The sequence below is a fragment of the Pogoniulus pusillus genome, chromosome 40 (genome assembly GCF_015220805.1).
Source record: "Pogoniulus pusillus isolate bPogPus1 chromosome 40, bPogPus1.pri, whole genome shotgun sequence".
NCBI lineage: Eukaryota > Metazoa > Chordata > Aves > Piciformes > Lybiidae > Pogoniulus > Pogoniulus pusillus.
In genome coordinates, this window is record NC_087303.1 from 2,646,439 (window position 1) to 2,674,096 (window position 27,658).

The 27,658-nt window shown below is 66.9% G+C and overlaps 3 protein-coding genes across 5 annotated transcripts; 2 read left to right on the forward strand and 1 right to left on the reverse strand.

Moving 5' to 3' along the window:
* The first annotated feature begins 1,536 nt into the window (after positions 1-1,536).
* PNMT (phenylethanolamine N-methyltransferase) lies at positions 1,537-5,222 on the forward strand. Its single transcript, XM_064174226.1, has 3 exons — positions 1,537-1,723; positions 3,422-3,629; positions 4,659-5,222. Exons 1-3 carry the CDS (start codon positions 1,570-1,572, stop codon positions 5,092-5,094), a joined length of 798 nt encoding a protein of 265 aa, XP_064030296.1. The 5' UTR covers positions 1,537-1,569; the 3' UTR covers positions 5,095-5,222.
* Positions 5,223-6,213: 991 nt separating this feature from the next.
* On the reverse strand, positions 6,214-11,737 carry PGAP3 (post-GPI attachment to proteins phospholipase 3). 2 transcript variants are annotated; one of them, XM_064174538.1, is made up of 8 exons: positions 11,517-11,737; positions 10,267-10,364; positions 10,024-10,176; positions 9,018-9,080; positions 8,765-8,826; positions 8,527-8,663; positions 8,199-8,403; positions 6,214-7,021 (listed from the first exon to the last, which is right to left on the reverse strand). In XM_064174538.1, the coding sequence occupies exons 1-8, from the start codon at positions 11,707-11,709 to the stop codon at positions 6,958-6,960; spliced, it is 975 nt and encodes a 324-aa protein (XP_064030608.1). In that variant the 5' UTR covers positions 11,710-11,737; the 3' UTR covers positions 6,214-6,957. The 2 variants fall into 2 exon arrangements, with proteins under 2 accessions (XP_064030608.1, XP_064030609.1); XM_064174539.1 differs by lacking the exon at positions 9,018-9,080.
* Positions 11,738-13,011: 1,274 nt separating this feature from the next.
* On the forward strand, positions 13,012-27,246 carry ERBB2 (erb-b2 receptor tyrosine kinase 2). 2 transcript variants are annotated; one of them, XM_064174639.1, is made up of 27 exons: positions 13,012-13,171; positions 15,834-15,985; positions 16,097-16,283; positions 17,121-17,258; positions 17,370-17,438; positions 18,456-18,568; positions 18,667-18,808; positions 19,028-19,144; positions 19,315-19,441; positions 19,539-19,612; positions 19,706-19,796; positions 19,925-20,124; positions 20,802-20,934; positions 21,031-21,121; positions 21,215-21,375; positions 21,468-21,515; positions 22,174-22,312; positions 22,430-22,552; positions 23,443-23,541; positions 23,620-23,805; positions 23,914-24,069; positions 24,156-24,231; positions 24,321-24,467; positions 24,578-24,675; positions 24,779-24,949; positions 26,028-26,301; positions 26,395-27,246. In XM_064174639.1, exons 1-27 carry the CDS (start codon positions 13,099-13,101, stop codon positions 26,733-26,735), a joined length of 3,726 nt encoding a protein of 1,241 aa, XP_064030709.1. In that variant the 5' UTR covers positions 13,012-13,098; the 3' UTR covers positions 26,736-27,246. The 2 variants fall into 2 exon arrangements, with proteins under 2 accessions (XP_064030709.1, XP_064030708.1); XM_064174638.1 differs by having other exon boundaries at positions 21,031-21,375.
* Positions 27,247-27,658: the final 412 nt, after the last annotated feature.

Consider the following 27,658-nt stretch of genomic DNA (forward strand, 5'->3'; position numbering starts at 1 on the left):
CACCTGCAGCTCTGGCACAGATGGGATTTGGAGGCTTTAAGCCTCAGCACCATAGGCAGGTCCCATCCTGCCCCTTAGTGCAGGGAGATGGCACACTGGGAGCTGGCAGGGTTGGTGGTGCCAGCTGCTGCCAGGGGCTGGGCTGAGCTCAAGCACACTCAGCTCACTGGTGACAGGCATCCAGGAGAGCTAAAATGGTCCTGACCCTCTCCCAGCTCCACCATCTCCCCATGCCAAACCCTTCCCAATCCTCATCCCAAGTCTCATCCCTTCCCTTTCCCATCCTACTCCCCAGCCCCATTCTCTCCCTTCTCTTCCCAGTCCCCATCCCATTCCCTCCCCAGATCCACCCTCTCCCAATTCCAATCCCACTCTTACTCCAACCCTTTTCCAATCTCCATCCCTATCCTTGCCCCATCCCAGCCCCACCCTCTCCTTATTCCAATCCCTTCCATATCCTTAGCCCATCTCCTACCCATCCCCATCCCAGTCCTTTCCCATCCCTATCCCAATCCCCATCTCAATTCTCATCTTAATCCTCATCCCGGCCCCTTCCCATCCTCATCCTAATCCCTTCCCATCCCCACCCCAATCCCCATCTCAATCCTCATCCCATCCCCTTCCCATCTTCATCCCAATCTATTCCCATCCCTATCCCAATTCCCATCTCAATCCTCATCCCAGCCCCTTCTCATGTCTATCCCAAACCCTTCCCATCTCTATCCCAATCTCCATCTCAATCTTCATCCTATCCCCTTCCCATCTTCATCCCAATCCCTTCCCATCCCTATCTCAATCCCCATCTCAATCCTCATCCCTTCCCATCCCTATCCCAATTCCCATCTCAATCCTCATCCCAGCCCCTTCTCATGTCTATCCCAAACCCTTCCCATCTCTATCCCAATCTCCATCTCAATCTTCATCCTATCCCCTTCCCATCTTCATCCCAATCCCTTCCCATCCCTATCCCAATCCCCATCTCAATCCTCATCCCAGGCCCTTCCCATCTCTATCCCAATACCTTCCCATCCCTATCCCAATCTCCAGCTCAATCCCCATCTCAATCCCTTTCCACCCCCATCCTAATCCCTTTCCATCCCTATCCCCATCCCAACACCTTCCCTTCCCACCCCATGGGACACTCAGAAGCATCCCCACTGCTGGAAGCAGGCCGTGGAGGAGGTCTCCACACCTCGAGGTGTGGGAAGGGGGCAGCAAATCCTTCGGGACACAGCTCCCCAATCCCTGCATCCTTCCCTCTGCCACTTCCTCAGCTGGAGGAAGGCAGCTGAGAGCCAGCGCCCAGCGCCGGGGCCGCATCCAGCCAGCGCTGGCACCCAGCCACATCCCCCAGCCCTGGGGCGCTGGCACTAACCTGGTTAGCCAGGATGGATGGGCACCATCCTCCTCCTCCTCCTCCTCCTCCCCCGCGCCAGGCAGGGCCATCGCTCACCGGGGATTGGGGCGGAGGGGTCGGGGGGGGGAGCCCCCTTAGAGCCAGCTGAGGATATAAGGCGGGTTTTGGGGAGGGGGTTGGGGTGGCCAGCGGCAGCCTCGCAGCCCCTCGCCATGAGCAGCCTGGCAGCGCTGCGGGAGGGCTACGAACGCTTCGACCCCGCCGCATACCTGCACAACAATTACCTGCCCCCCCGCGCCGACTTCTCCTCCGAGGACTTCGTCGTGCCCTGGAAGCTGCGATGCTTGGCCGAGACCTTTGCCAGCGGTAAAGGGTGGGATTGGGGATGAGGGGTAGGGGTGAGGGGGGGGCCACGGGGAAACCTCCGACCCCTCCCCTCCCCCGCCCCAGAGTCTTGCAGAGGGATGGGAAAACTGAGGCACAGGCTGAGGGAGCAGCTCTCAGGGCACCCACCCTGCCTGCTGCCCCTTCCGAGCCTTTCCCCAGCTCCTTCCCTACTGCCATTCCCATCTGCTTCCCAGTCCAAAGCCCTGCCAGTCCCAGCCCTAGTCCCATTCTCTCCCCATTCCAAACCCTTTCCAGCCCCAGCCCTGGTTCCATTCCCATCCTTTCCCTCTTCCAGCCCTTCCCAGCCCTAGTCCCAGTCTCATTCCCATCCTTTCCCCATTCCAACCCCCTTCCCAGTCCCATTCCCATCCTTTCCCTATTCCAGTGCTTCCCAGCCCCAGTCCCATTCCCATCCTTTCCCCATTCCAAACCCTTCTCAGCCCCATCCCCAGTCCAATTCCCATCCTCTTTCCATTCCAAGCCCTTCCTAATCCCCAGCCCAGTCTCTTTCCCATCCTTTCCCCTTTCCAAGCCCTTCCTAATCCCCATTCCTCTTCCCAATCCCTTTCCCATCTTCTCCCCATTCCAAACCCTTCCCACCTGCAGTCCCATTCTCATCCTTTCCCCATTCCAGCCCTTCCCGGCCCCAGTCCCAGTCCCATTTTCATCCTCTCCCCATTCCAAGCCCTTCCAAATCCCTACCTCAAGGCTGGTCCCACTCTGATCCCCTTCTCCACCCCACGCTGGGACCTCCCCAGCTGCCCCCATCCCCAGCCTCAGTGTGTGGGAGCCCTACCCACACCCTGCTCCCCCTACCCACACCCTGCTCCCCCTGCCCTGATCCCCCTACCCATGTCCATGTCTTGCTCCCCCTGCCCATGTCCCATTCCCTCTGCCCACACCCTGCTCCCTCTGCCCATGTCCTGCTCCCTCTGCCCACGTCCCGTTCCCCCTGCCCACGTCCTGCTCCCCCTGCCCACGTCCTGCTCCCCCTGCCCACGTCCCGTTCCCCCTACCCACACCCTGCTCCCCCTGCCCACACCCTGCTCCTCCTGCCCACGCCCTGCTCCCCCTGCCCATGCCCTGCTCCCCCTACCCACACCCTGCTCCCCCTGCCCATGCCCTGCTCCCCCTACCCACACCCTGCTCCCCCTACCCACACCCTGCTCCCCCTGCCCATGTCCATGTCCTGCTCCCCCTGCCCACGTCCCGTTCCCTCTGCCCATGTCCTGCTCCCCCTGCCCACGTCCTGCTCCCCTTGCCCATGTCCTGCTCCCCCTGCCCACGTCCTGCTCCCCTTGCCCACGTCCTGCTCCCCCTGCCCACGTCCTGCTCCCCTTGCCCACGTCCTGCTCCCCTTGCCCACGTCCTGCTCCCCCTGCCCACGTCCTGCTCCCCTTGCCCACGTCCTGCTCCCCCTGCCCACGTCCTGCTCCCCCTGCCCACGTCCCGTTCCCTCTGCCCACGTCCTGCTCCCCCTGCCCACGTCCTGCTCCCCCTGCCCACGTCCTGTTCCCTCTGCCCATGTCCTGCTCCCTCTGCCCACGCCCTGCTCCCTCTGCCCAAGTCCTGCTCCCCCTGCCCGTGTCCTGTTCCCCCTGCCTATGTCCTGCTCCCCCTGCCCATGCCCATGTCCTGCTCCCCCTGCCCGTGCCCACGCCCTGCTCCCTCCCGCAGGTGAGATCCGCGGCCGCACGCTGCTGGACGTGGGCTCGGGCCCCACCATCTACCAGCTGCTGAGCGCCTGCGACCACTTCGAGGAGATTGTGGCCACCGACTACCTGGCGGTGAACCGGGAGGAGCTGAGGCGCTGGGCACGGGGCGAGCCTGGCACCTTCGACTGGAGCCCTTTCATCCGGCACGTCTGCAAGATCGAGGGACGAGGGTAGGGGGCACGGCGGGGCCGGGCGGGGGGACACAGCGGGAGGCACGGGGGGGAGGGTGGCGTCGGTTCGGTCCCTGCAGGAGCTTGTCCCCTAGTCCCGTGGGATCAGAGCCCCCCACCCTCGAGGTCAGGGATGCAGAGCTGAGCCCCCTGGCATTGGACTCGATCATCTCCAAAGGTCCCTTCCAACCCCTAAGATCCTGTGATCCTGTGTCCCCAGATCCCATGGGATCATGGCTCCAAATCCTTGTGGGTGCTGAGCAGATCCCTGCAGAGCTTGCCCCTAAATCCCATGGGATCATAGCTCCAAATCCTACTGGGTGCAGAGCTGATCCCTGCAGGATCTTGCCCCTAAATCCCATGGGATCATAGCTCCACATCCTTGTGGGTGCTGTGCTGATCCCTGCAGGATCTTGCCCCTAAATCCCATGGGATCATAGCTCCAAATCCTCCCGGGTGCAGAGCTGATCCCTGCAGAACTTGCCCCTAAATCCCATGGGATCATAGCTCCAAATCCTCCCGGGTGCAGAGCTGATCCCTGCAGGATCTTGCCCCTGAATCCCATGGGATCATAGCTCCAAATCCTACTGTGTGCAGAGCTGATCCCTGCAGAGCTTGCCCCTGAATCCCATGGGATCATAGCTCCAAATCCTACTGTGTGCAGAGCTGATCCCTGCAGAGCTTGCCCCTAAATCCCATGGGATCATAGCTCCAAATCCTACTGTGTGCAGAGCTGATCCCTGCAGAGCTTGCCCCTGAATCCCATGGGATCATAGCTCCACATCCTGCCGGGTGCTGTGCTGATCCCTGCAGGAGCTTGTCCCAGGTCCCATGAAACCCTGTCCCGGTGTCCCTGTGGGTGCTGGGTCGATCCCCACAGGGTCCCACCGCTGTGCCCCTGCAGAGGTTGGGTCGCTCCCTGTAGCATCCCACCCCCCCTCATCCCCACCTCCCCAGCGGGTGCCAGGCAGATGCCCCCTGGGCATGCCCGGGACGCTCCCGGCCCCGCTGACCCTCAGCCGCCCGCAGGGAGCCCTGGCAGGAGAAGCAGCGGCGGCTGCGGGCACGGCTGAGGCGCATCCTGCCCATCGACGTGCACCAGCCGCAGCCGCTGGGGTGCCCTCTGTGCCCGCCGGCCGATGCCCTGCTCTCTGCCTTCTGCCTGGAAGCCGTCAGCCCCGACCACGCCGCCTTCACCCGCGCCTTGGCACACGTGGGCACGCTGCTGCGCCCGGGGGGGCACCTCCTGCTGCTGGGGGCGCTGGGGGAGTCCTTCTACCTGGCGGGGGCCGCTCGGCTGCCCGTGGTGCCGCTGTCAGAGGAGGACGTGCGAGCCGCCCTGGCTGATGCCAGCTTTGCCCTCCGCGAGTTCCGCTCCTACTCCATGCCCCCCGCGCTCCGCACCGGCGTCGATGACGTCGAGGGAGTCTTCTTCGTCCACGCCCAGAAACCTCTGGAGGCTTGAGGGGGTGTCCCCCCCCCCAAAGTCTGCCCCCCACTATGCCCCCACGAGCCCCAAACCTGCGTTTGGTGCCCACTCCCCGCTCCTGCCCTGCTGCCCCCCCCCCAATAAAGCCCAACCTGCAGCACCCAGCCTGGCATCGCCTGGGGCATGTGGGCAGAACAGGGCGGCCCAGGGGAGGGGGCAGCCAAGATTTGGGAGGGGGAAGGGTGGAAAGGGGGCAGAGGGGAGGCTGCAGTGGGGGAGGGAGGGACAAGGAGAGGATTTTGGGGGCACATTGAGGGTGTTTGGGGGCACACTAAGGGGTTTGAGGGCACATTGAGGGGGCTTGAGGGCACACTGAGGGTGTTAGGGGGCACACTGAGGGTATGCAGGGGCATACTGAAGGGGCTTGGGGGCACATTGAGGGGGTTAGGGGCACACTGAGGGTGTTTGGGGGCACATTGAGGGGGTTGGGGGCATATTAAAGGGGCTTGGGGGCACACTGAGGGGGTTTGGGGGCACATTGAGGGGGTTGGGGGCATACTAAAGGGGCTTGGGGGCACACTGAGGGGGTTTGGGGGCACATTGAGGGGGTTGGGGGCATATTAAAGGGGCTTGGGGGCACAGTGAGGGGGTTTGGGGGCACATTGAGGGGGTTGGGGGCATATTAAAGGGGCTTGGGGGCACACTGAGGGGGTTTGGGGGCACATTGAGGGGGTTGGGGGCATAATAAAGGGGCTTGGGGGGCAGACTGAGGGTATTTGGGGGCACACTGAAGGGACTTGGGGGCACATCGAGGGTGTTGGGGGCACACTGAAGGGATTTGGGGGCACATGGAGGGGGCTTGGGGGAGTTGGAGCCCATTGGGCAGCTTTGGGGGCACATGAAGGGGCTTTGGGGGCATATTGAGGGCATTTGGGGCACATCGTTGGGGGGGGGTGGGGCAGAGAGGGGGTTAAAGGGGCTGCAGGAGCGGGGGGGGGGCACCATGGGGGTGGCACCAAATGGAATGAGAAGTTGGAGGGGTGTGGGGGGGGGGGCAGGGATGGCACAGTGGAGAGCACTGTGGGGGGCACAGGATGCCAGTGGAGCAGGTTGGGGGAAGGGGGGGGGCACAGGGGGTGCCAGCCAGACACGGGGTAGGTTGAACTCAGCTTTATTCACCCCACAACACACTCCGGGGGGGGGGAGGGGAGGGGGGGAGAAGAGGGGGAGGGGCAGGGGAAAGCTGCATCCCCCCGGGTTAGGGGAGGGGGGAGGGGGGCACAGCCCCTCTGGCAGAAGTGGGGGGCACCCCCCCCCAGCCCCAAGGCACCTCTCCAGCCTCACACATTCCACCCCCACCCCTGCCAAACCAACCAGCAGCCAGCAGGTCTGAGACCCCCCCCCCGCCCTCCCCCCCACGCAGGCACCACGCACACAGCCTCCCCCTGCCCCCCGCCCGCTCCCCAGGTCCCCCCCAAGTCACTTTAACTCCCCCCCCCCCCCCAAAACCCCAAAGGCTCCAGCAGCCACCTGGTGGCTGAGGGCTTCACAGCTCCCAGTTCAGCACCGGCAGCCAAACTGGGGGTACTGGGAGCAAGCTGGGTGGGGGCTCAGCTGCACTTTGCACTGGGGGGGCGGGGGGAGCTAACAGCCCCCAATTCCTGCCCCCCCCCCAGGGCGAGGAAATGGGGGGGGGAGGGGCACAGAGTAGGGGGAAGAGAGAGGAAGAGAAGGAGGAGGAGGAGGAGAGAAAGAAACCTCAGAAGGCAACTGGGGGAAGGAGCCCACGGCTGGGTGGGGGGGGCTCGGGGGGGGGTGGTTCACTTGGCACAGGGCAGGGCAGGACCCCGGGGGGGGGGGGCAGGGCCGAGGCTGTGCTCCCCTCCCCCCCCAGCAGCTCTAGTCCACTTTGAAGAGGTCGGAGTTGGCCTTCAGGAGGTAGAGGCTGTCGTCCATCAGGAAACTGGGGGGGCAGAGGGGGCAGCTTTGAAGAAGGGGGGGGTTGGGGGGGGGTCCTATGGCCTTGGGGGGGACCCCTCCCCTCTGGCTGTCAGTGCTGGGTGGGGAGGTGAGGGACTGGGGGAGCCCCAAACGTCTCCTCCCCTCCCCAAACACAGCCAGGCCCCAGGCTGGGGGGGGGGGGCAGCAGTGGGGACCCTCCCAGCACCCCACAGGTAAGGAAGGGGTCCCCAGCACCCCAGTTTCCAGGGGGGGGACACACACTATGGATCCCATGGCAAAAGAGAGGCCCCAGCAGCCTATGGCAAGCAGAGCAGGGCACTGAGCATCCCCAGGGACCAAAGGGGGGGGGTCTTAGCACCCCCAATTTCAAGAGGTGGGCACCCAGCCCCCTCAGCCTGCACCAGGAGGGCACCCAGCACCCTGAGCCTGTACCAGGAGAGCACCCAGCCCCCTCAGCCTGCACCAGGAGGGCACCCAGCACCCTCAGCCTGCACCAGGAGGGCACCCAGCACCCACAGCCTGCACCAGGAGGGCACTCAGCACCCACAGCCTGTACCAGGAGAGCACCCAGCACCCTGAGCCTGTACCAGGAGGGCACCCAGCACCCACAGCCTGCACCAGGAGGGCACCCAGCACCCACAGCCTGCACCAGGAGGGCACCCAGCCCCGAGCCTGCACCAGGAGGGCACTCAGCACCCACAGCCTGCACCAGGAGGGCACCCAGCACCCTCAGCCTGCACCAGGAGGGCACCCAGCACCCACAGCCTGCACCAGGAGGGCACTCAGCACCCACAGCCTGTACCAGGAGAGCACCCAGCACCCTGAGCCTGGACCAGGAGGGCACCCAGCACCCACAGCCTGCACCAGGAGGGCACCCAGCCCCGAGCCTGCACCAGGAGGGCACTCAGCACCCTCAGCCTGCACCAGGAGGGCACCCAGCACCCTCAGCCTGCACCAGGAGGGCACCCAGCACCCTCAGCCTGCACCAGGAGGGCACTCAGCACCCACAGCCTGCACCAGGAGGGCACCCAGCACCCTCAGCCTGCACCAGGAGGGCACCCAGCCCCGAGCCTGCACCAGGAGGGCACCCAGCCCCCTGTTAAGACCATGGTGCCCAGCACCCCTCTATCAAGGAGGGGATGAGTGGTGGGGAAGGAGGGAGGGAGGGAGCCACCGACCTGTAGAAGAGGACATTGAGGGGGATGGTGCCAATGTGCCAGAGGGCATGGGCATCCAGCACCCAGAAGAGGGGGGGGAAGTCGAGGAGCTCGAGCAGCGCCAGGGCCTGCAGCAGCAGCACCACGGCCGCGCACTTCCAGACGTGGGGCAGGCGTGGGCGGTTCCGCAGGCACCAGCGCAGCCACCACGCCAGGTTCAGCAGCCCTGGCAGGGGGCAGAGGAAAGAGATGGGAGGAGGGGGCAGGGAAAGGGCACCACCCACCGGCTCCCCGCCCCCACGCCCCGCGGGCACAGCCCTCTCTCCCCCCCCCCCGGTGCCAGCCTCACCGACGGCAGCGTTGGCTGCCATGTTGTAGCCGTAGTCAAAGCGGACCAGGGTCAGGTAGGAGATGTGGCAGGCGAGGAAGAGGAGGAGGAAGGCCCTGAAGATGCTGATTAAGGCTGGGCGCTGCAGCCCCAAAGTCCTGGAAGGGTGAGGAGGAGGAGGAGGAGGAGGGTGAGGGGGTGAGGGGGGATGGGCAGCAGCAGCGGTGTGCCCAGCAGGATGCCCCCTGGCAGGGCTCACCTGACGCAGCAGAGGTACACAGAGTGCAGCACCACGGCCGAGGCGCAGAAGTAGTCCAGCTTCTGTGGGGTGGGGGCTGCCTGAGCCACGCTGCCAGCTCCCCTGGCACACCCCCACCCCTCCACCGACCCCACCCCCCCACACCCCGGGGTGGGGGTGGGGCCTCAGCAGCGGCAGCTGGGCACAAATTCGGGGACAGAAGGTGGCAGAGGTCAGCCCCGGGGGAGTGGCACACCCCGGGGGAGTGGCACACCTCTGTCACAGCTGTGTCCCGAGTGTGGAAGACGGTGGACCAGAACCAGGCGTTCAAGGAGACCTGGGGGAGAGGGGAGGTGAGGCTGGCTGGCACCCCCCCGAAGTGCCAGCTTGGCACTGGGGGCATGGTCACACTCTCAGCGGCCTGCTGGCTTCATTGGGGGAGGGAAGGGAGGGGAAGGGAAGGGAGGGGAAGGGAAGGGAAGGGAAGGGAAGGGAAGGGAAGGGAAGGGAAGGGAAGGGAAGGGAAGGGAAGGGAAGGGAAGGGAAGGGAAGGGAAGGGAAGGGAAGGGAAGGGAAGGGAAGGGAAGGGAAGGGAAGGGAAGGGAAGGGAAGGGAAGGGAAGGGAAGGGAAGGGAAGGGAAGGGAAGGGAAGGGAAGGGAAGGGAAGGGAAGGGAAGGGAAGGGAAGGGAAGGGAAGGGAAGGGAAGGGAAGGGAAGGGAAGGGAAGGGAAGGGAAGGGAAGGGAAGGGAAGGGAAGGGAAGGGAAGGGAAGGGAAGGGAAGGGAAGGGAAGGGAAGGGAAGGGGAGGGGAGGGGAGGGGAGGGGAAGGAGGGGAGGGGAAGGAGGGGAGGGGAAGGAGGGGAGGGGAAGGAGGGGGGGGAAGGAGGGGAGGGGAAGGAGGGGAGGGGAAGGAGGGGCGGGGAAGGAGGGGCGGGGAAGGAGGGGCGGGGAAGGAGGGGAGGGGAAGGAGGGGAGGGGAAGGAGGGAGGGGAAGGAGGGAGGGGAAGGGAAGGGAAGGAGGGAGGGAGGGGAAGGGAAGGAGGGAGGGAGGGGAAGGGAAGGAGGGAGGGGAAGGGAAGGGAAGGAGGGAGGGACGGGAAGAAGAAATGAAAGTTAGGAAGAAAAGGAAAGGAGGCAAAGGAAAGGAGGCAAAGGAAAGGAGGCAAAGGAAAGGAGGCAAAGGAAAGGAGGCAAAGGAAAGGAGGCAAAGGAAAGGAGGCAAAGGAAAGGAGGCAAAGGGGGTCGAGGAAGAGGGCAAGGGGCAGGGCGCTGAGCCTGACCCAGGCGAAGGCGACGCAGGTCGGGTACATGGGCGAGGCCGGGGGCACGGCGGCTTTGTAGCGCAGCAGCATGACGAAGCTGGCCAGGCCGTTGAGGAAGGAGGCGAAGGCAGAGGCTGGCTCCTGGAAGCAGAGGAAGCGCCAGAAGGGCCACTGCGGGGGGACAAGGGTGGCGTTAGGGGACAGAGCCCGGGGGGACCCTCACCTAACACCCAGCCCCTCCCCAGCCCTCCCAGCGCTGACCTTGCCGTGGAACTGGGGCACTCGGTGGCCCCCCTGCAGGTAGAGCCGCACCGTGCGCCACATGCACTCGTACTTGCAGTCGTCTCTGCAGCTCCAGCCTGCAGCGGGGGGCAGCAGCGGTGGGAGGGGACCTGCCCTGACCGCTCAGCGACCTCCTCACCTCCGCCGCCCCGGTCCTGCCCCTGAGCGCTCAGCGACCTCCTCACCTCCGCCGCCCCGGTCCTGCCCCTGAGCGCTCAGCGACCTCCTCACCTCCGCCGCCCCGGTCCCTCCCAGCATGGACCATCAGGACAGACCATGATGGGTGCTGGGATCCAGCTCAGGTGGTTGCCCCCTGCGCGGCCAGCACAGCCCAGGTGCCCTCCAACACTGCCCCGCCATGGTACAGCGACCCCCGGGACAGGGCTGGCGTGGGGCAGCGATCCCCAACATGGCCCGGTAACTCCCGGGACAGCCCAGCACCCCCTAGCCTGGCACAGCCGGTCCCAGTGCCCCCCAGCCTGGCACAGCTGCTTCCAGCCAGGCCTCACCACAGTCCAACGCCGCCTAACCCAGTGCCTCCCGGCCCGGCGGCTCCCAGCCCGACCCGGTGGCTCCCGACCCGGTGGCTCCTAGCCCAACCCGGTGGCTCCCAGCCCAACCCGGTGGCTCCCGACCCGGTGGCTCCCATCCCGACCCGACGGCTCCCGACCCGGTGGCTCCCGGCCCAACCCGGTGCCTCCCGACCCGGTGGCTCCCAGCCCAACCCGGTGCCTCCCGACCCGGTGGCTCCCAGCCCAACCCGGTGCCTCCCGACCCGGTGGCTCCCAGCACGGCCCGGTGGCTCCCGACCCGGTGGCTCCCAGCCCAACCCGGTGCCTCCCGACCCGGTGGCTCCCGGCCCAATCCGGTGACTCCCGACCCGGGGGCTCCCGGCCCAACCCGGTGCCTTCCCAGCCCGGTGCCTCCCGGCCCAACTCGGTGCCTCCTAGCCCAACCCGGTGGCTCCCAGCCCGGCGGCTCCCGGCCTAATCCGGTGACTCCCGACCCGGTGGCTCTCAGCCCAACTCGGTGCCTCCTAGGCCAACCCGGTGGCTCCCAGCCCGGTGGCTCCCAGCCCAACTCGGTGCCTCCCGGCCCGGTGCCTGCCACTGTCCCCCAGCCCCGGGGGCGGGGCCGCGGAGGGGCGTGGCCCCATGGGGGGCGGGGCTTGCCCGCGGTGGAGGCGTGGCCCGGCGCGGCAGCCAATGGGCTCGGGGTGGGGGCGGTACCTGTCAGGCCCATGTAGAGCGGTTGGCGAGCGCGGAAGTGCTTCAGCGCCGCCCCCGAGCAGTTCTGCCGTTCGCAGCGGCTCAGGCACTCGCGGTACAGCGGTTCCCGGTCCCCTTGCGAGCCCCGGGCCGGGACCGGCGCCGCTGCTGCTCCAAGCAGCAGCAGCAGCGCGGTTCGCGCCGCGGCCGCCATCGCCGCCCGGCCCGGTTTGGCCCCGCCCCTTCCGGCCGGCGCCGGTAACGCGGGCGGCGCAGGGCACGATGGGATATAGCGCCCCCGCCGCCCGCGGGGCCGATGGGACGCAGCCGCCGGCGGTGCGCGGCGTGGCCTGCGGAGCGGCCGGGCCCGGGGGTGCCCGTGGGGCTCGGGGCCAGAGCGGCGCCCGGCAGCAGCATTCCCCAACCTGCCTCCGCTTCGGGGCGCACTGCGCAGCCCCCAGACACGCGGGACCGCGGGTCGGGGCTGTGGGCCGAGGACCCCGGGGTGGGCACCCTGCTGTGGAGTGCCGGAGGCGGGGACGTGGGTTAAGCTCCGCCGTGCCCTCCCCGAGGGGGCTCTCCGCATTCTCGTCCCCGCGGAGCCGTCAGGGTGAGGGCCCTGAGCCCCCCCACACCCCTCCAGAACTGGAGTCCTCCAGCCCACCCAGCTCCCTTCTGGCGGGGGCTGCAGGGGGCTGTGGGGCCCTGCGTGGGAGCGCAGCGTGAGGTGGCACACGGGAACGTGGCAGGAGATGCAGCTCCATGCAGGGATCCCATCGGGGCCCTGCAGTATGACTGCTCCCAACCCGCCTGGCTGCGGCCGTGGGGGGGGGGGTCCAGGTGGGGCTGGGAGTGTGCAGTGTCCCCATCGTGGGCTGTGATGCTCGCAGGGGACTCCCTGTGCCAGCCTCCACTCTGCAGCCGAGGCGCTAGATGAAGGTGCCTGCGGTGGGGGCACACTCACCAACCCTGGGCCACCTCACCGGGGACCCATCGGATGCTTCCAGGCTGTCGCCGTACCCCCGGGGCTGTCCCCACACCTCAGGACTGTTCCTGTACCCTAGAACTGACTCTCGATGCCCACCTGTGGCCCCCATGCCCCCCTGGAACTGTACCCCCTGCCCCCAGAACCAGGACTGGCAGTGTCGCCCCGCACTGCCAGGACGTGCCACGGGCGAGGCTTGTCCCCCTCTGGTCCAAGTGACCCTACGGTGTAGCCCCCCCCATGCCCGGTGCAGCCTCCCCACGCCCGGTGCAGCAGCAGGACCCCGGGATAGGAGAGCACCGAGGCCGGACTGGGAAGCACCGCGCAGGATGCACCCGGTGCAACCGCAAATCCGCAGCGGCGATGGACGCCCCGGTGCCCCCGGGTGGATGGGGAAGGGTCCCGGTTGACGGGAGCGGGCAGGGGCGGTGGGAGCAGGCCAAGAGCGGCGTGGGGACGGCGGTTTGTGTGCGGCGCGCCCTCGCCCGAGGCCGGGGCCGGGAGCGCGGCGCGGCCCCGCGAGGCGGAGCCCGGGAGCGGCGGGAGGCGGCGGCTCCGCACCGCAAACTTTCCCGGAGCGACCGGCGGGACCATGGGCCGCGGCCCGCGCTGAGCACCATGATCCCGGCCGGACCCTGCCTCTGCGCCGGGCTCCTGCTCGCCGCCCTCTGCCCTGCAGCCGCCGCCGAAGGTGGGTCCGACCAAACCGGGACCGGGGGACACCGGGAGCCGGAGGAGGCGGGGGAGGGGGTGGGGGGAAAGGACACACACAAGGGATCGGGAGGACACCGGGCCGCGGGAGCGTCCTCTCGGCGGCGGCGGGACTTTGCACAAAGTTTTGCACGGGAGCGACCGGCACCGGGGGGCACCGAGAGGACATCGGCGGGGGCGGAGGCGGGGGGGGGTGGAGAAGGACCGGGCTGAAGAGTCCAATGTGCTTGGGGAGTGCTCGTTTGAAAGTGACGGTGCCGTCCGTTTCCCTTTCTCTGCCTGCTCCTCCAGTCCCTCCCCGGTGCTCCCCCGGTTCTCCCCACCGCAAGCGGTGCGTCCCCGGTGTCCCCCTGCACCGCGATCGCCCCTACGGGGCTGGGGGCCAAACTGGGAGGCGCTGGTGAGGACTGGGCTGCTTTACCCGCTGCGCCCCGTCCTACCCGGGGCGGGACGAGCTCCGTCCCCGCTGCCCCGGGAGGAGTTCGGGAGAACCGGTACCGCCCCAAGCGGGGACACCCCCCCCACCCACACTCCCCCTCCCGCCACCGTGGCTGCAGCCGCTCGCAGAGCTGCGGTAACGTTCGGGGGAGCGGGGACGGGAGGTGAGCCCCGGACATCCCGGGGTTCCATTCCCGCGGAGGTTTTGGGTAGCAGGGCAGGGAGCGGTGCCCCACGGAGCTGTGGGTGGGTGGGTGCGTCCCCGTCGCTCCCATCCACATTCTCGACATGCCGCACCCTGCCCAGCCCGGGAAAGCAACCGGGGAGGGAGCGGGAGCAGCCCGGGCAGGAGCCCTGCCAGTCCCGAGGCTTCGGTGGGGCTGGGAGTGGGGACAGGGCTGGTGGACCCCCCAGGATGGGCATCAGTAGCCCCGAGAGTGATCAGCAGGATTTGATGCCACTCTGTGCTGGTGCAGAGATGTGTGTGTGCGTGCGTGGGGGGGGGTGGTCTCTGCGTGCCCTCCACTCGTAGCACCCCACAGCTCGCCCTGCTCATGAGGGTCTGTGCCAGGAGAGTGCCTGGCTCCAGGCTGGTTGATGTGTCCCCATAGCCCCACACCGGTCCCCGCAGCCCCAGTGCCATGCCTAGGGCTGGATCCGAGTGCTGACTGAAGGGGGGCAGCCCCAGCCTGGGAGCACTGCAGCCAGGGCAGCCCCATGGGCATGCAGCTGATGGGCTTTGGCGATCCATGGTGGCACTGCCCGCCAGGATGGACCACTGCTTGCCATTCCCGGTGCCCAGCTGGGGAGCAGGCAGAGCCGAAGCTGGGATCCCAGCAGAACCTGGCCCTGCCGATGCCACGCACCCGTCCTGCTGCCCTCCACCCTGGGGCCACCCATGGCATCCTTTGCCCGCGCTGCGGGGCAGCTGAGGGCACACCTTGAGCTTTGTCTGCCCACAGCCATGGCACAATTCCCTGCTGAGAGGACTCCCCACTGTACAGCTGAGACCACCGAGGTGGGGTGAGAGCCGAACCCCCCCAATTTCAGAGGTTTCTTCCTCTCAGGCCATGCCCAGGGTGGTCTCCCTGGCTCTACGGCCCAGAGGAGGTGGCTGCCAGCCTTGTCCCCTGGCCATGAGGCCGCTCAGGCAGCTGCCAGCACCAGGGGCTGTCACTCAGCCTCTGCACAGCCGGCACCCCCCTCCAGCCGGGGACTGCGACACCAAACCCGCCTTGGGCAGCGGGCATGGCACCGCCGCTCATCCCCTGCGTGCCTCGGTGCCCCTCTGCCCTATGCCCATGGAGGGGATGGTGGCAGCTTGGAGCTAGGTGGCATCGGGGTCGGCTGTGTTGCCCTGGCAGTGAAGTCGGCGCTGGAGCCAGGCAGGTGGGGGGGGCTGGGGGGGCTCGTCCCGGTGCCGTGGCAGGGTGCCGGGGGCCGCGGGCGCGCCGGGGCTGGGCCATGCCCGCCAGCCCTGCGTCACCACCGCTGCTCCCCAAACACGCCCGACCTGAAAAGGCAGTTCCAGCCCGGAGCGGGCGGCCGGGGGCCCTGTGCCACCCATGCCCGTGACTCACCTGCCCGGCCCGGGGCCCCGGGCAGGCTCTTGCGCTCCCCCCCCCCCCCCCCCCCCCCCCCCTCCAACCCTGCACCCCTCGCCCACCCTCGACGCCCCAAGAATGATGCCCCCGGGGCCAGCTGCCCCCCACGGGACGAGGCCGTCCGGGCCCTGGCAGCCATCGCCGCGCAACAATCGGAGCTTGTCTGGCCGCGGCCCCCCCCCGCCGGCGTGGGCAGCGCATTCCTGCCCCCGGCCCCCGCTCCGGCCCCCGGCCCCGCACGGCCGAGCTCTGTGGGTCCCGAGCTCGGCTGCCAGCGCCCGCTGTGGGCACGGGGGGATGGTGGATGGTGGTGGTGGGGATGGTGACATCAGCCCTCCTCCCCCCCCCCCCGGCTGCCCCCCGTGCGGGGTGCCCAGGGCTCGGTGCCAAGGCGGGAGCCGCCGAGCCGTGTGCCGGGAGCGGCGATCCAGGAAGCCCATCGGAAGCTGTTGGGAGCAGCCCCGGAGATAAAACGGCGAGCGCCGGATCCGCCGTCGTGCCTGCTCGGTTTGCTGCGGGGGCGAGGACAGGTTGGGCACGGGAGACCCTCCCTCAGCTCCCCCTGCCCCCCCTCAGCTCCCACTCTGTCCCTCCCCACAGCCTGCACGGGGACCGACATGAAGCTGCTGCACCCCTCCAGCCCCGAGAGCCACTACGAGACCCTCAGGCACCTCTACCAGGGCTGCCAGGTGGTGCAGGGCAACCTGGAGCTCACCTACCTGCCCCCTGACGCTGACACCACCTTCCTGAAGGTGTGCAGGGTTTGAGGGGGGGGACACGACACACGACACACACCTCGGGGCAGGGGACACACACAGGCGGGGGCTGGGCTGGTCCCTCACCCCTCTCCACCCCCTGCCCAGGACATCAAGGAGGTGCAAGGCTACGTCTTGATCGCGGAGAACCAAGTGAGGCAGCTGGAGCTGCGGAACCTGCGCATCATCCGCGGCACGCAGCTCTTCCAGGAGCGCTATGCCCTGGCTGTCATGGGCAACGCCGGCCCCGATGGCACCACGGGGCTGCGCCAGCTGGGCATGCGGCACCTCACAGGTCAGGGTGCCCGGGGGTGATCTCTCCTGGCGAGGGGTTGGCTCGGGGCTGGGGGTTGCTGCTCACCGAGTTGGGAGCTGCTGGCTCTTGACTGGGGTCGGAACACAGAGCTGCTGGCTCTGCCTGGCCCCTGCCTGGAGCTGCTGGTCCCCAGTAGTCCCTATCTGGAGCTGCTGGCTCTGCCTGGCCCCTACCTGGAGCTGCTGGTCCCCAGTAGTCCCTATCTGGAGCTGCTGGCTCTGCCTGGCCCCTACCTGGATCCGTTGGTCCCCGGTAACCCCTGCCTGGAGTTGTTGGTCCCCGGTAACCCCTGCCTGGAGCTGTTGGTCCCCAGTAACACCTGCCTGGAGCTGTTGGTCCCCGGTAACCCCTGCCTGGAGCTGTTGGTCCCCAGTAACACCTGCCTGGAGCTGTTGGTCCCCGGTAACCCCTGCCTGGAGCTGTTGATCCCCAGTAGCCCCTGCCTGGAGCTGCTGGTCCCCAGTAACCCCTGCCTGGAGCTGCTGGTCCCCAGTAGCCCCTGCCTGGACCTTTAGATCCCAGCCTGAGGCTGGGTGCTCCCTTTGCAGTGAGGGATCCTGGATAGGGATCCAGGTCTGGCTGTCCCCATGGGGTCCAGGACCCCACCAAGGTCTGAGTGTCCCTTTGGGGCTTTCAGTCCCCTCTGGAACTGCTGTTCCCCAGCATTCCCTACCCGGAGCTCTACATCCCTGCCTTGGGGCTGGGTGTCCCCACGGGGCTGCAGGTCCCTGCTCAACGTCTGGGAGTCTCCATGGGACTTGAGGCCCCTCCTTCCTCGCCGTGCTGACCCCCACCCCTGCGCCTCTCCCCGCACAGAGATCCTGAAAGGGGGGGTGCGCATCGAGAGGAACCCCCAGCTCTGCTTCCAGGAGACCATCCTCTGGTCCGACATCTTCCACCGCTACAACGAGTTCCGCGGGCACGTCCGGGTGGAGAGCACCCGCAGCCGCAGCTGTGAGCACCCGCACCCTGCCCAGGGACGGGGAGGGTCCCGGGGGTTGCCACCTTCCACCCCCCACCCCCTATAGCATTGCCCACTCACGAGTTGCCCCCGCCCCGGCGCAGGTCCTGACTGCCGAGCGCTGTGTGCCGAGGGGCACTGCTGGGGTGAGGAGCCACAGGACTGCCAGACCTGTGAGTATGGAGCCCACAGTCAGCTCTGCCTCCCACACACACACTTGGGGACCCCCCCCGCCCCGCCCAGAGCCCTCCCCTCTTTTCCATGTCCCTGCCTCACAGACCCTGGTTTGCTGTCTGAGACCCCCTGGCTCCTCCTCTTGCTCCCCTCCCAACTCCCTATGAGCACCCTAGAATCCCTGCCCTGCAGACCCCCGGCTTGTCCTCCCAGATCCCTTCCCCTTTCACCTCAGCTTGGCACCCAATCCCCCACCCCAGACACCCCTAAAATCCCTGCTCTGGGTAGCCTCTTCTTACACCCCCAAATCCCTGCTGTGGGGTTCCCAACTTGCCTCCACAAATCCCTGCCCCATCAACCCCACTTGGCACCCAAATGCCCTCTCCATGGACTCCCCCTCCTCAATTCCTGCCCATCTGCCTCCACCCCAGGGCCCCTTCCTCCAAATCCCTTCCCCTCTGCCCCAACCTGGCACCCAAACCTCCACTCCATGGACTCCCCCTCCTCAATTCCTGCCCATCTGCCTCCACCCCATGGCCCCTTCCTCCAAATCCCTTCCCCTCTGCCCCAACCTGGCACCCAAACCTCCACTCCATGGACTCCCCCTCCTCAATTCCTGCCCATCTGCCTCCACCCCAGGGCCCCTTCCTCCAAATCCCTTCCCCTCTGCCCCAACCTGGCACCCAAACCTCCACTCCATGGACTCCCCCTCCTCAATTCCTGCCCATCTGCCTCCACCCCAGGGCCCCTTCCTCCAAATCCCTTCCCCTCTGCCCCAACCTGGCACCCAAACCTCCACTCCATGGACTCCCCCTCCTCAATTCCTGCACAACTACCTCCACCCCACAGCCCCTTCCTCCAAATACCTTCCCCTCTGCCCCAACCTGGCACCCAGATCCCCATCCCAAGGACCATTCTTTACCTTGAGAACCCACCTGCCCCCTCCCCTAGCTCATCCTGGGGACCCCCACATCCCTCTCCCCACTATGTCCCTCTCTTCACCCCACCCTGGACAGTGACCAACAGCATCTGCCACGGCTGCCCACGCTGCAAGGGCACGAAGCCAACCGACTGCTGCCACGAGCAGTGTGCCGCTGGCTGCACCGGCCCCAAGCACTCTGACTGCCTGGTGAGCACCAGGGTGGGGGGCACCAGGGACCTGGGAGGGGGCGGGAGGAGGGGTTCATACCATGGTCTCACACCAATTGTAACCCCCCACCCCTCAAGGCGTGCCTGAACTTCAACCGGAGTGGGATCTGCGAGCTGCACTGCCCCCCCCTCGTCATCTACAACTCGGACACCTTCGAGTCGGTGCCCAACCGCGACGGGCGCTACACCTTCGGTGCCAGCTGCGTCAGCCAGTGTCCCTGTGGGTACCACACCAGTGCAGGGGGGCTGGTTGGAGCGGACCTCGAGCAGCCTGGGCTAGTGGGAGGTGTCCCTGCCCATGGCAGGGGCGGGGTTGGAACTGGATGCTCCTGAAGGTCCCTTCCAGCCCCGAAGCGTTTGGTGATCTGGTGAGAGGAGCTGCCATGGCCCTGACCCCCCCCCCTTCCTCTGCCCACCTTCACCACCCCCTCCCCCCCAGATAACTACCTTGCGACAGAGGTGGGGTCCTGCACCCTGGTGTGTCCCCAGAACAGCCAGGAGGTGACAGTCAACAACGTCCAGAAGTGTGAGAAGTGCAGCAAGCCCTGCCCAGAGGGTGAGCAGCGACCCACGGGCACCTTGGCCGAGGGGTGGGGGGAAGTGAAGACCTCTGTGGACCTCAGGGGTGTGTGGTGGGGCTGGCTATGCTTTGGGGGTGTCCCTCCAAGGCTGGCAGGGCAGGAGCAGGTTGGGGGAGGGTCCCGAGCCTTGCTCTGTGTGTCTCAGTTTGCTATGGGCTGGGAGTGGATTTCCTCAAGGGCGTCCGAGCCGTCAACGCCTCCAACATCCAACACTTCAGCGGCTGCACCAAGATCTTCGGCAGCTTGGCCTTCCTGCCCGAGACCTTCGAGGGGTGAGTGCCCTGGCACACCCCCCCACCCAGCCACTGACACCCCCACCAGGACCCCTCAACCCTCTCTCTGCTTCAACCTCCCTCCCACCCCTGGCAGGGACCCCAACACCACCACCCCACCGCTGGACCCCAAACTGCTGCGGATCTTCGAGAGCCTGGAGGAGCTGACGGGTGAGGGGCGTGGGGAGCTGGAGGGTGGGGGGCTCAGAGGCAGGGCAGGGAGGGGGGGCACAGGATGGTGCCACAACCCTTGGCTCCCCGCAGGCTTCCTCTACATCGCTGCTTGGCCTCCTGACATGCAGGACCTGGGAGTCTTCCAGAACCTGCGGGTGATCCGCGGGCGCGTACTGCACAAGTGAGCGGGGATGGGCACCCGTGGGGAGGGGGAGGGGCAGCCGTGGTGGGGGGAGGGGAACCCGGAGGGGCACGCTCGGTGTGAGGCGAGGGAGGGTCCAGGCTGCTGACCCGGCGCTGTCTCGGCAGCGGTGCCTACTCCCTGACGCTGCGGGACCTGGCGGTGCGGGCGCTGGGGCTCCGTGCCCTGCAGGAGATCAGCAGTGGGATGGTCCTGGTCCACCACAACCCCCAGCTCTGCTTCCTCCAGAAGGTGCCATGGGGCAGCATCTTCCGCAACCCTCGCCAGCGCCTCTTCCAGACCCACAACAAGCCCCCCGAGCAGTGCGGTGAGCAAGGGACCCCGGGAGAGGGGGCCAGGGGCTGGGGGAGCTGCTGGATTCCTCCCCCCAACCCTCCCTTTCAGCAGCACTGCAGGCTGGGGACAGTGGCTGAGAGCAGGCAGGCAGAGAGGGCCCTGGGGGTGCTGGGAGAGAGGAGCTGCAGAGGAGGCAGCAGTGCCCAGGTGGGCAGCAGAGCCAATGGCATCCTGGGCTGGCTGAGGAGCAGTGTGGGCAGCAGGAGCAGGGAGGTTCTTGTGCCCCTGTGCTCAGCACTGCTCAGGCCACCCCTGCAGTGCTGTGTCCAGCTCTGGGCTCCTCCATTGCAGAGAGCTGCTGAGGTGCTGGCAGGTGCCCAGAGCAGGGCAGCAAGGCTGGGGAGGGGCCTGGAGCACAGCCCTGTGAGGAGAGGCTGAGGGAGCTGGGGGGGTGCAGCCTGCAGCAGAGGAAGCTCAGGGCAGAGCTGATTGCTGCCTGCAGCTGCCTGCAGGGAGGCTGTAGCCAGGTGGTGCAGTGCCCATGGCTGGAGGTGCTGAAGCCAAGCCTGGCTGGGATGCTTAGTGCCATGGTGTGGTTGGTTGGGCAGGGCTGGGTGCTAGGTTGGGCTGGGGGAGCTTGGAGCTCTCTTCCAACCTGCCTGAGTCTATGATTCCGTGGTTCATCACTCACTTTCCACCCCCCTGCAGAGAGCGAGGGCTTGGTTTGCTTCCACCTCTGTGCCCAGGGGCACTGCTGGGGGCCTGGCCCCACCCAGTGCGTGGCCTGTGAGCGGTTCCTGCGTGGCCAGGAGTGTGTGGCCTCCTGCAACCTCCTAGATGGGTGAGCTGCAAGCCCTGGGTGGGCAGAACCCTGCCACCCACTGTGGGGAGGGTCCAGGACCCTGCACCTCACCCAATGCCTCCCTCTGCCCTGCAGAGCCGTCCGGGAGCATGCCAACGGGACGCGGTGCCTGCCTTGCCACCCTGAGTGCCAGCCCCAGAATGGCACCGAGACCTGCTTTGGATCGGTGAGGATGGGGAGGACATGGCCAGGGGGAACATGGAGGGGGTGCCCACAGATGCCAGGGTGCCCCTCACACAGCTCCCCCCCCCGTCCACAGGAGGCAGACCAGTGCGTGGCTTGTGCCCACTACAAGGACGTGCAGCAGTGCGTGCGGCGCTGCCCCAGTGGGGTGAAGGCTGATGCCTCCTTTGTGCCAGTCTGGAAGTACCCTGATGAAGATGGCATCTGCCAGCTCTGCCCCACCAACTGCACCCACTCGTGAGTCAGGGAGAGGTGTGTGTGGGGGGAGAGCCTGGGTGGGCTCAGGCAAGGGTTTGCTGACAGGGAAGGGGCTGCTGTTGTCCCGCCAGGTGCACAATCCGGGATGAGGATGGCTGCCCTGTGGACCAGAAGCCAAGGTAGGGATGTGGGTACCCTGTGCCACCCTAGGTGCTCAGTGACTCCTCCAGCTGAGCCTCCTCCTTCACTTCATCCAACCTGGAAGTGTTCAGGACTGGGTTGGATGAGTCCTGAAGCCACCGAGCCCTGCTTGAGAGGTGTTCCTGCCCCACGGCAGGGCTTTGGAGTGGAATCATAGAATCAGGCAGGGTTGGAAGGGAGCACAAGGAGGAGGCAGCGCCAACCCTCCTGCCATGCCCAGGGACACCCTACTGCAGAGCAGGCTGCACACAGCCTCAGCCAGCCTGGCCTCAAACACCTCCAGGGATGAGGCTTCCACCACCTCCGTGGGCAACCCCTGCCAGGCTCTCACCACTCTCCTGCTCAACAACTTCCTCCTCCCCTCCAGCCTCACTCTCCCCACCTCCAGCTTTGCTCCATTCCCCCCAGTCCTGTCCCTCCCTCACAGCCTCAAAAGTCCCTCCCCAGCTTTTTTGGAGCCCCCTTCAGATCCTGGCAGGCCACAAGAAGATCCCCTGGGAGCCTCCTCTGCTCCAGCCTGCACAGCCCCAACTCTTTCAGTCTGTGCTCATAGAAGTAGACGAGCTTTAAGTTGCCGTCCAACCCGGGCCATTCAATCTCACCACTTCCCCACCCCTGCCACCTCCTGTGCCACAGCCAGGTGACCTCCATCATCGCCGGCGTGGTCGGGGCTCTGCTGGTCGTCGTCCTGCTGCTCATCACTGTCGTCTGCGTCAAGCGCCGGCGGCAGCAGGAGCGGAAGCACACCATGAAGCGCCTGCTGCAGGAGACCGAGGTGGAGAGGCGCTGGGACCACTCCCAGGGCTCGGGGGGGAATAGACACTCACCCTCCCCGCCCAGTGCCAGGGAGGTGCCAAGAGCCTGATCTTTCTTCCCCATCTATGCCCTGCAGCTGGTGGAGCCTCTGACACCCAGCGGAGCCCTCCCCAACCAAGCCCAGATGAGGATCCTGAAGGAGACTGAGCTGAAGAAAGTGAAGGTCCTGGGCTCTGGCGCCTTCGGCACCGTCTACAAGGTGAGGGCTGGTGGAGAGCCACCATGGGGCTGGGGTACTGCAGCGCTGCCCACCCTGCAACCCCTCACCCACCATGGGACTGGGGTACTGCAGCGCTTCCCACCCTGCAACCCCTCACCCACCATGGGGCTGGGGTACTGCAGCGCTGCCCACCCTGCACCTCCTCACTCCGCATAGGGCTGGCATACTGCAGTGCTGCCCACCCTGCACCCTCTCACCCACCATGGGACTGGCATACTGCAGCGCTGCCCACCCTGCACCTCCTCACCCAGCATAGGGCTGGCATACTGCAGTGCTGCCCACCCTGCACCTCCTCACCCAGCATAGGGCTGGCATACTGCAGCGCTGCCCACCCTGCAACCCCTCACCCACCATGGGACTGGCATATTGCAGCGCTGCCCACCCTGCACCTCCTCACCCAGCATAGGGCTGGCATACTGCAGTGCTGCCCACCCTGCACCCTCTCACCCACCATGGGGCTGGGGTACTGCAGCACTGCCCACCCTGCACCCCCTCACCCACCAGGGGACTGGGATGCTGCAGTGCTGCCCACCCTGCACCTCCTCACCCACCATGGGGCTGGCATACTGCAGCACTGCCCACCCTGCACCTCCTCACCCAGCATAGGGCTGGCATACTGCAGTGCTGCCCACCCTGCACCCTCTTACCCACCATGGGGCTGGGGTACTGCAGCACTGCCCACCCTGCAACCCCTCACCCACCAGGGGACTGGGATGCTACAGTGCTGCCCACCCTGCACCTCCTCACCCACCATGGGACTGGGATGCTGCAGTGCTGCCCACCCTGCACCCCCTCACCCACCAGGGGACTGGGATGCTGCAGTGCTGCCCATCCTGCACTCCCTCACCCACTTTCTCCTCGCCCCCCAGGGCATCTGGATCCCGGATGGGGAGAGTGTGAAGATCCCTGTGGCCATCAAGGTGCTGCGGGAGAACACCTCCCCCAAAGCCAACAAGGAGATCTTGGACGTGAGTGTACCAGCGGTGCCAGGGGGCTGAGCCGTGCCGGCGGCAACCCCTTGCCCACTTCGCCCACCTTCCCCACAGGAGGCTTACGTGATGGCAGGGGTGGGCAGCCCCTACGTGTCCCGGCTGCTGGGTATCTGCCTGACGTCCACGGTGCAGCTGGTGACACAGCTGATGCCCTACGGCTGCCTGCTGGACTATGTGCGGGAGAACAAGGACCGCATCGGCTCGCAGGACCTGCTCAACTGGTGTGTGCAGATCGCCAAGGTAGGGCAGCGGGGGGAGGGTGGCACCGCGGCTGGGCACGGCGGCTCGGGGGCAGGGGCGGGGGGGAGTTCCCCAGCTGACAAGCGGCCTCCCACCCACCCCCTACAGGGGATGAGTTACCTGGAGGAGGTGAGGTTGGTGCACCGGGACCTGGCTGCCCGCAACGTCCTGGTCAAGAGCCCCAACCACGTCAAGATCACCGACTTCGGGCTGGCACGGCTGCTGGACATCGACGAGACCGAGTACCACGCTGATGGGGGCAAGGTGGGGGCTTGGGGACGTGGAGGCAACGCTGGGCACAGCCAGCGCCGCGCCGAACCCGCTCACCTCTCTGCCCTCCCTTGTCTCAGGTGCCCATCAAGTGGATGGCACTGGAGTCCATCCTCCGCCGGCGCTTCACCCACCAGAGCGACGTCTGGAGCTACGGTAGGCTGAGAGCGGCTTCCTGCCTGGGCACGGCGCTGGGTGGCACAGCTGACCACCCACCCGTGTGCCTTCCTCCCCATCCTCTCAAGGTGTCACCGTGTGGGAGCTGATGACCTTCGGGGCAAAGCCTTACGACGGCATCCCGGCGCGGGAGATCCCTGACCTGCTGGAGAAGGGCGAGAGGCTGCCGCAGCCTCCCATCTGCACCATCGACGTCTACATGATCATGGTGAAATGTACGGGCACGGGGGGGGGGGGGGGGGGAGGGGCAGGACACGGCCTAGGGACAGGGACAAGCTTGTTGGCACCTCGACCCTGACACTGCCCACCCCCTCCTTTGCCCCAGGCTGGATGATCGACTCCGAGTGCCGGCCCAAGTTCCGGGAGCTGGTGACGGAGTTCTCACGCATGGCCAGGGACCCGCAACGCTTCGTGGTCATCCAGGTGGGTGGCTCCCCGCGCCCCCTCCCCGCCCCGGGGTGGGCGAAGTCCTGCCCTCACTCCCTAGAAGCCCAAGGTGGGCACTGACCACCACCTTCACCCCTAGAACGACATGGTTGGGCTGCCCGGCTCCATGGACAGCACTTTCTACCGGGCGCTGCTGGAGGAGGAGGACATGGAGGACCTGGTGGACGCCGAGGAGTACCTGGTGCCGCACCAGGGCTTCTTCAGCGCCGACACCGCCACCGCCTACCGCAGCCGCATCTCCTCCACGCGGGTGGGTGGCGTGGGGGGGGAGGGGGGAGCGCAGGGTGGGCAGCGCTGCAGCGTCCGAGGCCCCTGGTGTGAGAGTGAGGAGGTGCAGGGTGGGCAGCGCTGCTGTATGCCAGCCCCATGGTGGGTGAGGGGGTGCAGGATGGGCAGCGCTGCTGTATGCCAGCCCCATGGTGGGTGAGGGGGTGCAGGGTGGGCACTTCTGCAGTATGCCAGCCCCATGGTGGGTGAGGGGGTGCAGGGTGGGCAGCGTTGCTGTATGCCAGCCCCATGGTGGGTGAGGGGGTGCAGGGTGGGCACTGCTGCAGTATGCCAGCCCCATGGTGGGTGAGGGGGTGCAGGGTGGGCAGCGTTGCTGTATGCCAGCCCCATGGGGAGGGGGTGCAGGGTGGGCAGCGCTGCTGTATGTCAGCCCCATGGTGGGTGAGGGGGTGCAGGGTGGGCAGCGCTGCTGTATGTCAGCCCCATGGTGGGTGAGGGGGTGCAGGGTGGGCAACGCTGCTGTATACCAGCCCCATGGGAAGGGGGGAAGCAATGCAGGGTGGGCAGCACTGCAGTATGCCAGCCCCACGATGGGCGGTGAGGGAGTGCAGGGTGGGCAGCACTGCAGCATCCCAGCCCCATGGTGAGGGGTGAGGGAGTGCAGGGTGGGCAGCACTGCTGTATGCCAGCCCCATGGTAGGGGGTGCAAAGGTGCAGGGTGGGCAGCACTGCAGCATCCCAGCCCCATGGTGAGGGGTGAGGGAGTGCAGGGTGGGCAGCACTGCAGCATCCCAGCCCCATGGTGAGGGTTGAGGGAGTGCAGGGTGGGCAGCACTGCAGTTATGCCAGCCCCATGGTGGGGGGTGAGGGAGTGCAGGGTGGGCAGCGCTGCAGCATCCCAGCCCCATGGCCTGGCAGCCCCTCACTGCCTTGGCAGAGCTGTGGGGTGACCTGGCGTCGGGCAAGGCTGCAGCCACGTCGTGGAGGTGTAGGGTGTAAAGTTCCCTCTGTGCTGCCGGGGGACCCCTGGCTGTGGGCACCGGGGCAGGGTCCCTGGCGTGGGCAGGTAGTGCCCAACTCCGTGCCCGTTCCTCACCCAGAGCACAGCAGAGACCCCGGTGGACGTGGAGGAGGGCGAGGGCTTGGCTGCCTTCCCCTTGCCCCCTCAGGGCCTGGTGGAGGGCCCAGAGAGCCCCGTGCCAGAGGTGCCCGAGGGGGACGGCGTGGCCAAGGTGGCCCTGCAGAGCCCCTCGGGGCGGGAGCCCAGCACCCTGCCGCGGTACAGCGAGGACCCCACCGGGCTGGCAGCTGAGGAGGACGAGGACCTGGACCCTGAGGGTTTCACCACCCCAGCAGCCCACCCCAGCAGGCCAGGTAGGACCCCGTGCCCCCTCCCTGGGGGCTGCCCAACTGTCCCAGCACCCAGCCTGGCCGTGCTGGTGCCCACCGTGTCCTTGCCCCCTGCAGAGTACGTGAACCAGGCTGGGGAGCCTTGCCCCTCACCCCGACAGCCCTGCCCGCCCCCATCCCCACCGGACAAGCCCAAGGGGCACCAGGGCAAGAATGGGCTCATCAAAGATGCCAAGCAGCCCTTCCCGGGCTCCTTTGCCCACGCCGTGGAGAACCCTGAGTACCTGGCACCACCCCCTGGCCCACCTGCCCCCTTCAGCCAAGCCTTCGACAACCCTTACTACTGGAACCAGGACCCCCTCAAGGCTGGCAGCGCCGAGGGTGGCCCTGGCACGACGCCCACGGCCGAGAACCCTGAGTACCTGGGCCTGGCTGGCCCCGACGCCGCCGTCGTGTAGGGGCTGGGGCCGCGGGGACCTCCCCTCAACTTCACTGAGGCAGCTCGGGGAGGGGCAGCGCCTGGCGAAGCCCTGGCTGTGCCCTCCGCCTGCGATGCCAGCCACAGAGGGCTGGGAGAGCCCAGGACGCTGTGGGACAGCAGTGTGGGGGACAGAGAGAGGTCACCCTTCGTGCCAGGTGGGCACTGTTGGGGTCGACCCTTGTGCCACGCTGAGCTGGACGGTGCCAACTGCGACCAGGAGGAATTCAGGCTGGAGAAGGACACCAGGGAGGGCATCTCAAAGGCTTCCTCAGCCACCTCTCCACGGCTGTCCTGGTTTGGCTCATGCCATGGGCATCACCACCACTGCCACCCTCCTCCCCCGGTGCCAGGGCAGCGCCGGGACAGACGGACTTGCACTGAGAGCAGAGGGAGGTTGGGCTGTGCCCCAGCCCCCCCCCCCCCCCCCCCGGAGCCTCCTGGAGCACCCAGATGTATATTTGGTAACTGTACATGGTTGGGTTTTGATACTCCCTTGGTCTGAGTCTGCTTCCCTTCGTGCCCTGCCCACAGGGCAGCTCTGCCTGCTGGGCACTGTCCTGTCCTCCACACCAGGACAGACTTTGTGGCTGTGAGGCTGGCAGTGCCCTGGAGCAGGCTGCCCAGACAGGCTGGGGAGTCTCCTTCTCTGCAGAGCTTCCAACCCACCCCGGGCACTGTGGTGCTGGGCAAGCTGCTGTGGGTGCCCTGCTGGAGCAGGGGTGGGGTTGGACTGGCTGAGCTCCAGAGGTCCCTTCCAACCCACCCCTGGGCACTGTGCTGCTGGGCAAGCTGCTGTGGGTGCCCTGCTGGAGCAGGGGTGGGGTTGGACTGGCTGAGCTCCAGTCCCCAACGTTCTGTGACTTGGTGCCCTGGGGACAATCCTGTCCCTTCTCTCCTGGC

Excerpts from the sequence above, each read along its gene's own strand:
- PNMT (XM_064174226.1), top strand. The coding sequence starts at position 1,570 with ATGAGCAGCCTGGCAGCGCTGCGGGAGGGCTACGAACGCTTCGACCCC. Across the intron at positions 1,724-3,421 it reads GGCCGAGACCTTTGCCAGCG|GTGAGATCCGCGGCCGCACG; the intron begins GTAAAGGGTGGG and ends TCCCTCCCGCAG. Across the intron at positions 3,630-4,658 it reads TGCAAGATCGAGGGACGAGG|GGAGCCCTGGCAGGAGAAGC; the intron begins GTAGGGGGCACG and ends AGCCGCCCGCAG.
- PGAP3 (XM_064174538.1), bottom strand. The coding sequence starts at position 11,709 with ATGGCGGCCGCGGCGCGAACCGCGCTGCTGCTGCTGCTTGGAGCAGCA. Across the intron at positions 10,177-10,266 it reads TGCCCCAGTTCCACGGCAAG|TGGCCCTTCTGGCGCTTCCT; the intron begins GTCAGCGCTGGG and ends GTCCCCCCGCAG. Across the intron at positions 8,404-8,526 it reads GGCAGCCAACGCTGCCGTCG|GGCTGCTGAACCTGGCGTGG; the intron begins GTGAGGCTGGCA and ends GCCCCCTGCCAG.
- ERBB2 (XM_064174638.1), top strand. The coding sequence starts at position 13,099 with ATGATCCCGGCCGGACCCTGCCTCTGCGCCGGGCTCCTGCTCGCCGCC. Across the intron at positions 21,516-22,173 it reads CCTGTGGACCAGAAGCCAAG|CCAGGTGACCTCCATCATCG; the intron begins GTAGGGATGTGG and ends CCTGTGCCACAG. Across the intron at positions 22,553-23,442 it reads CCTTCGGCACCGTCTACAAG|GGCATCTGGATCCCGGATGG; the intron begins GTGAGGGCTGGT and ends CTCGCCCCCCAG.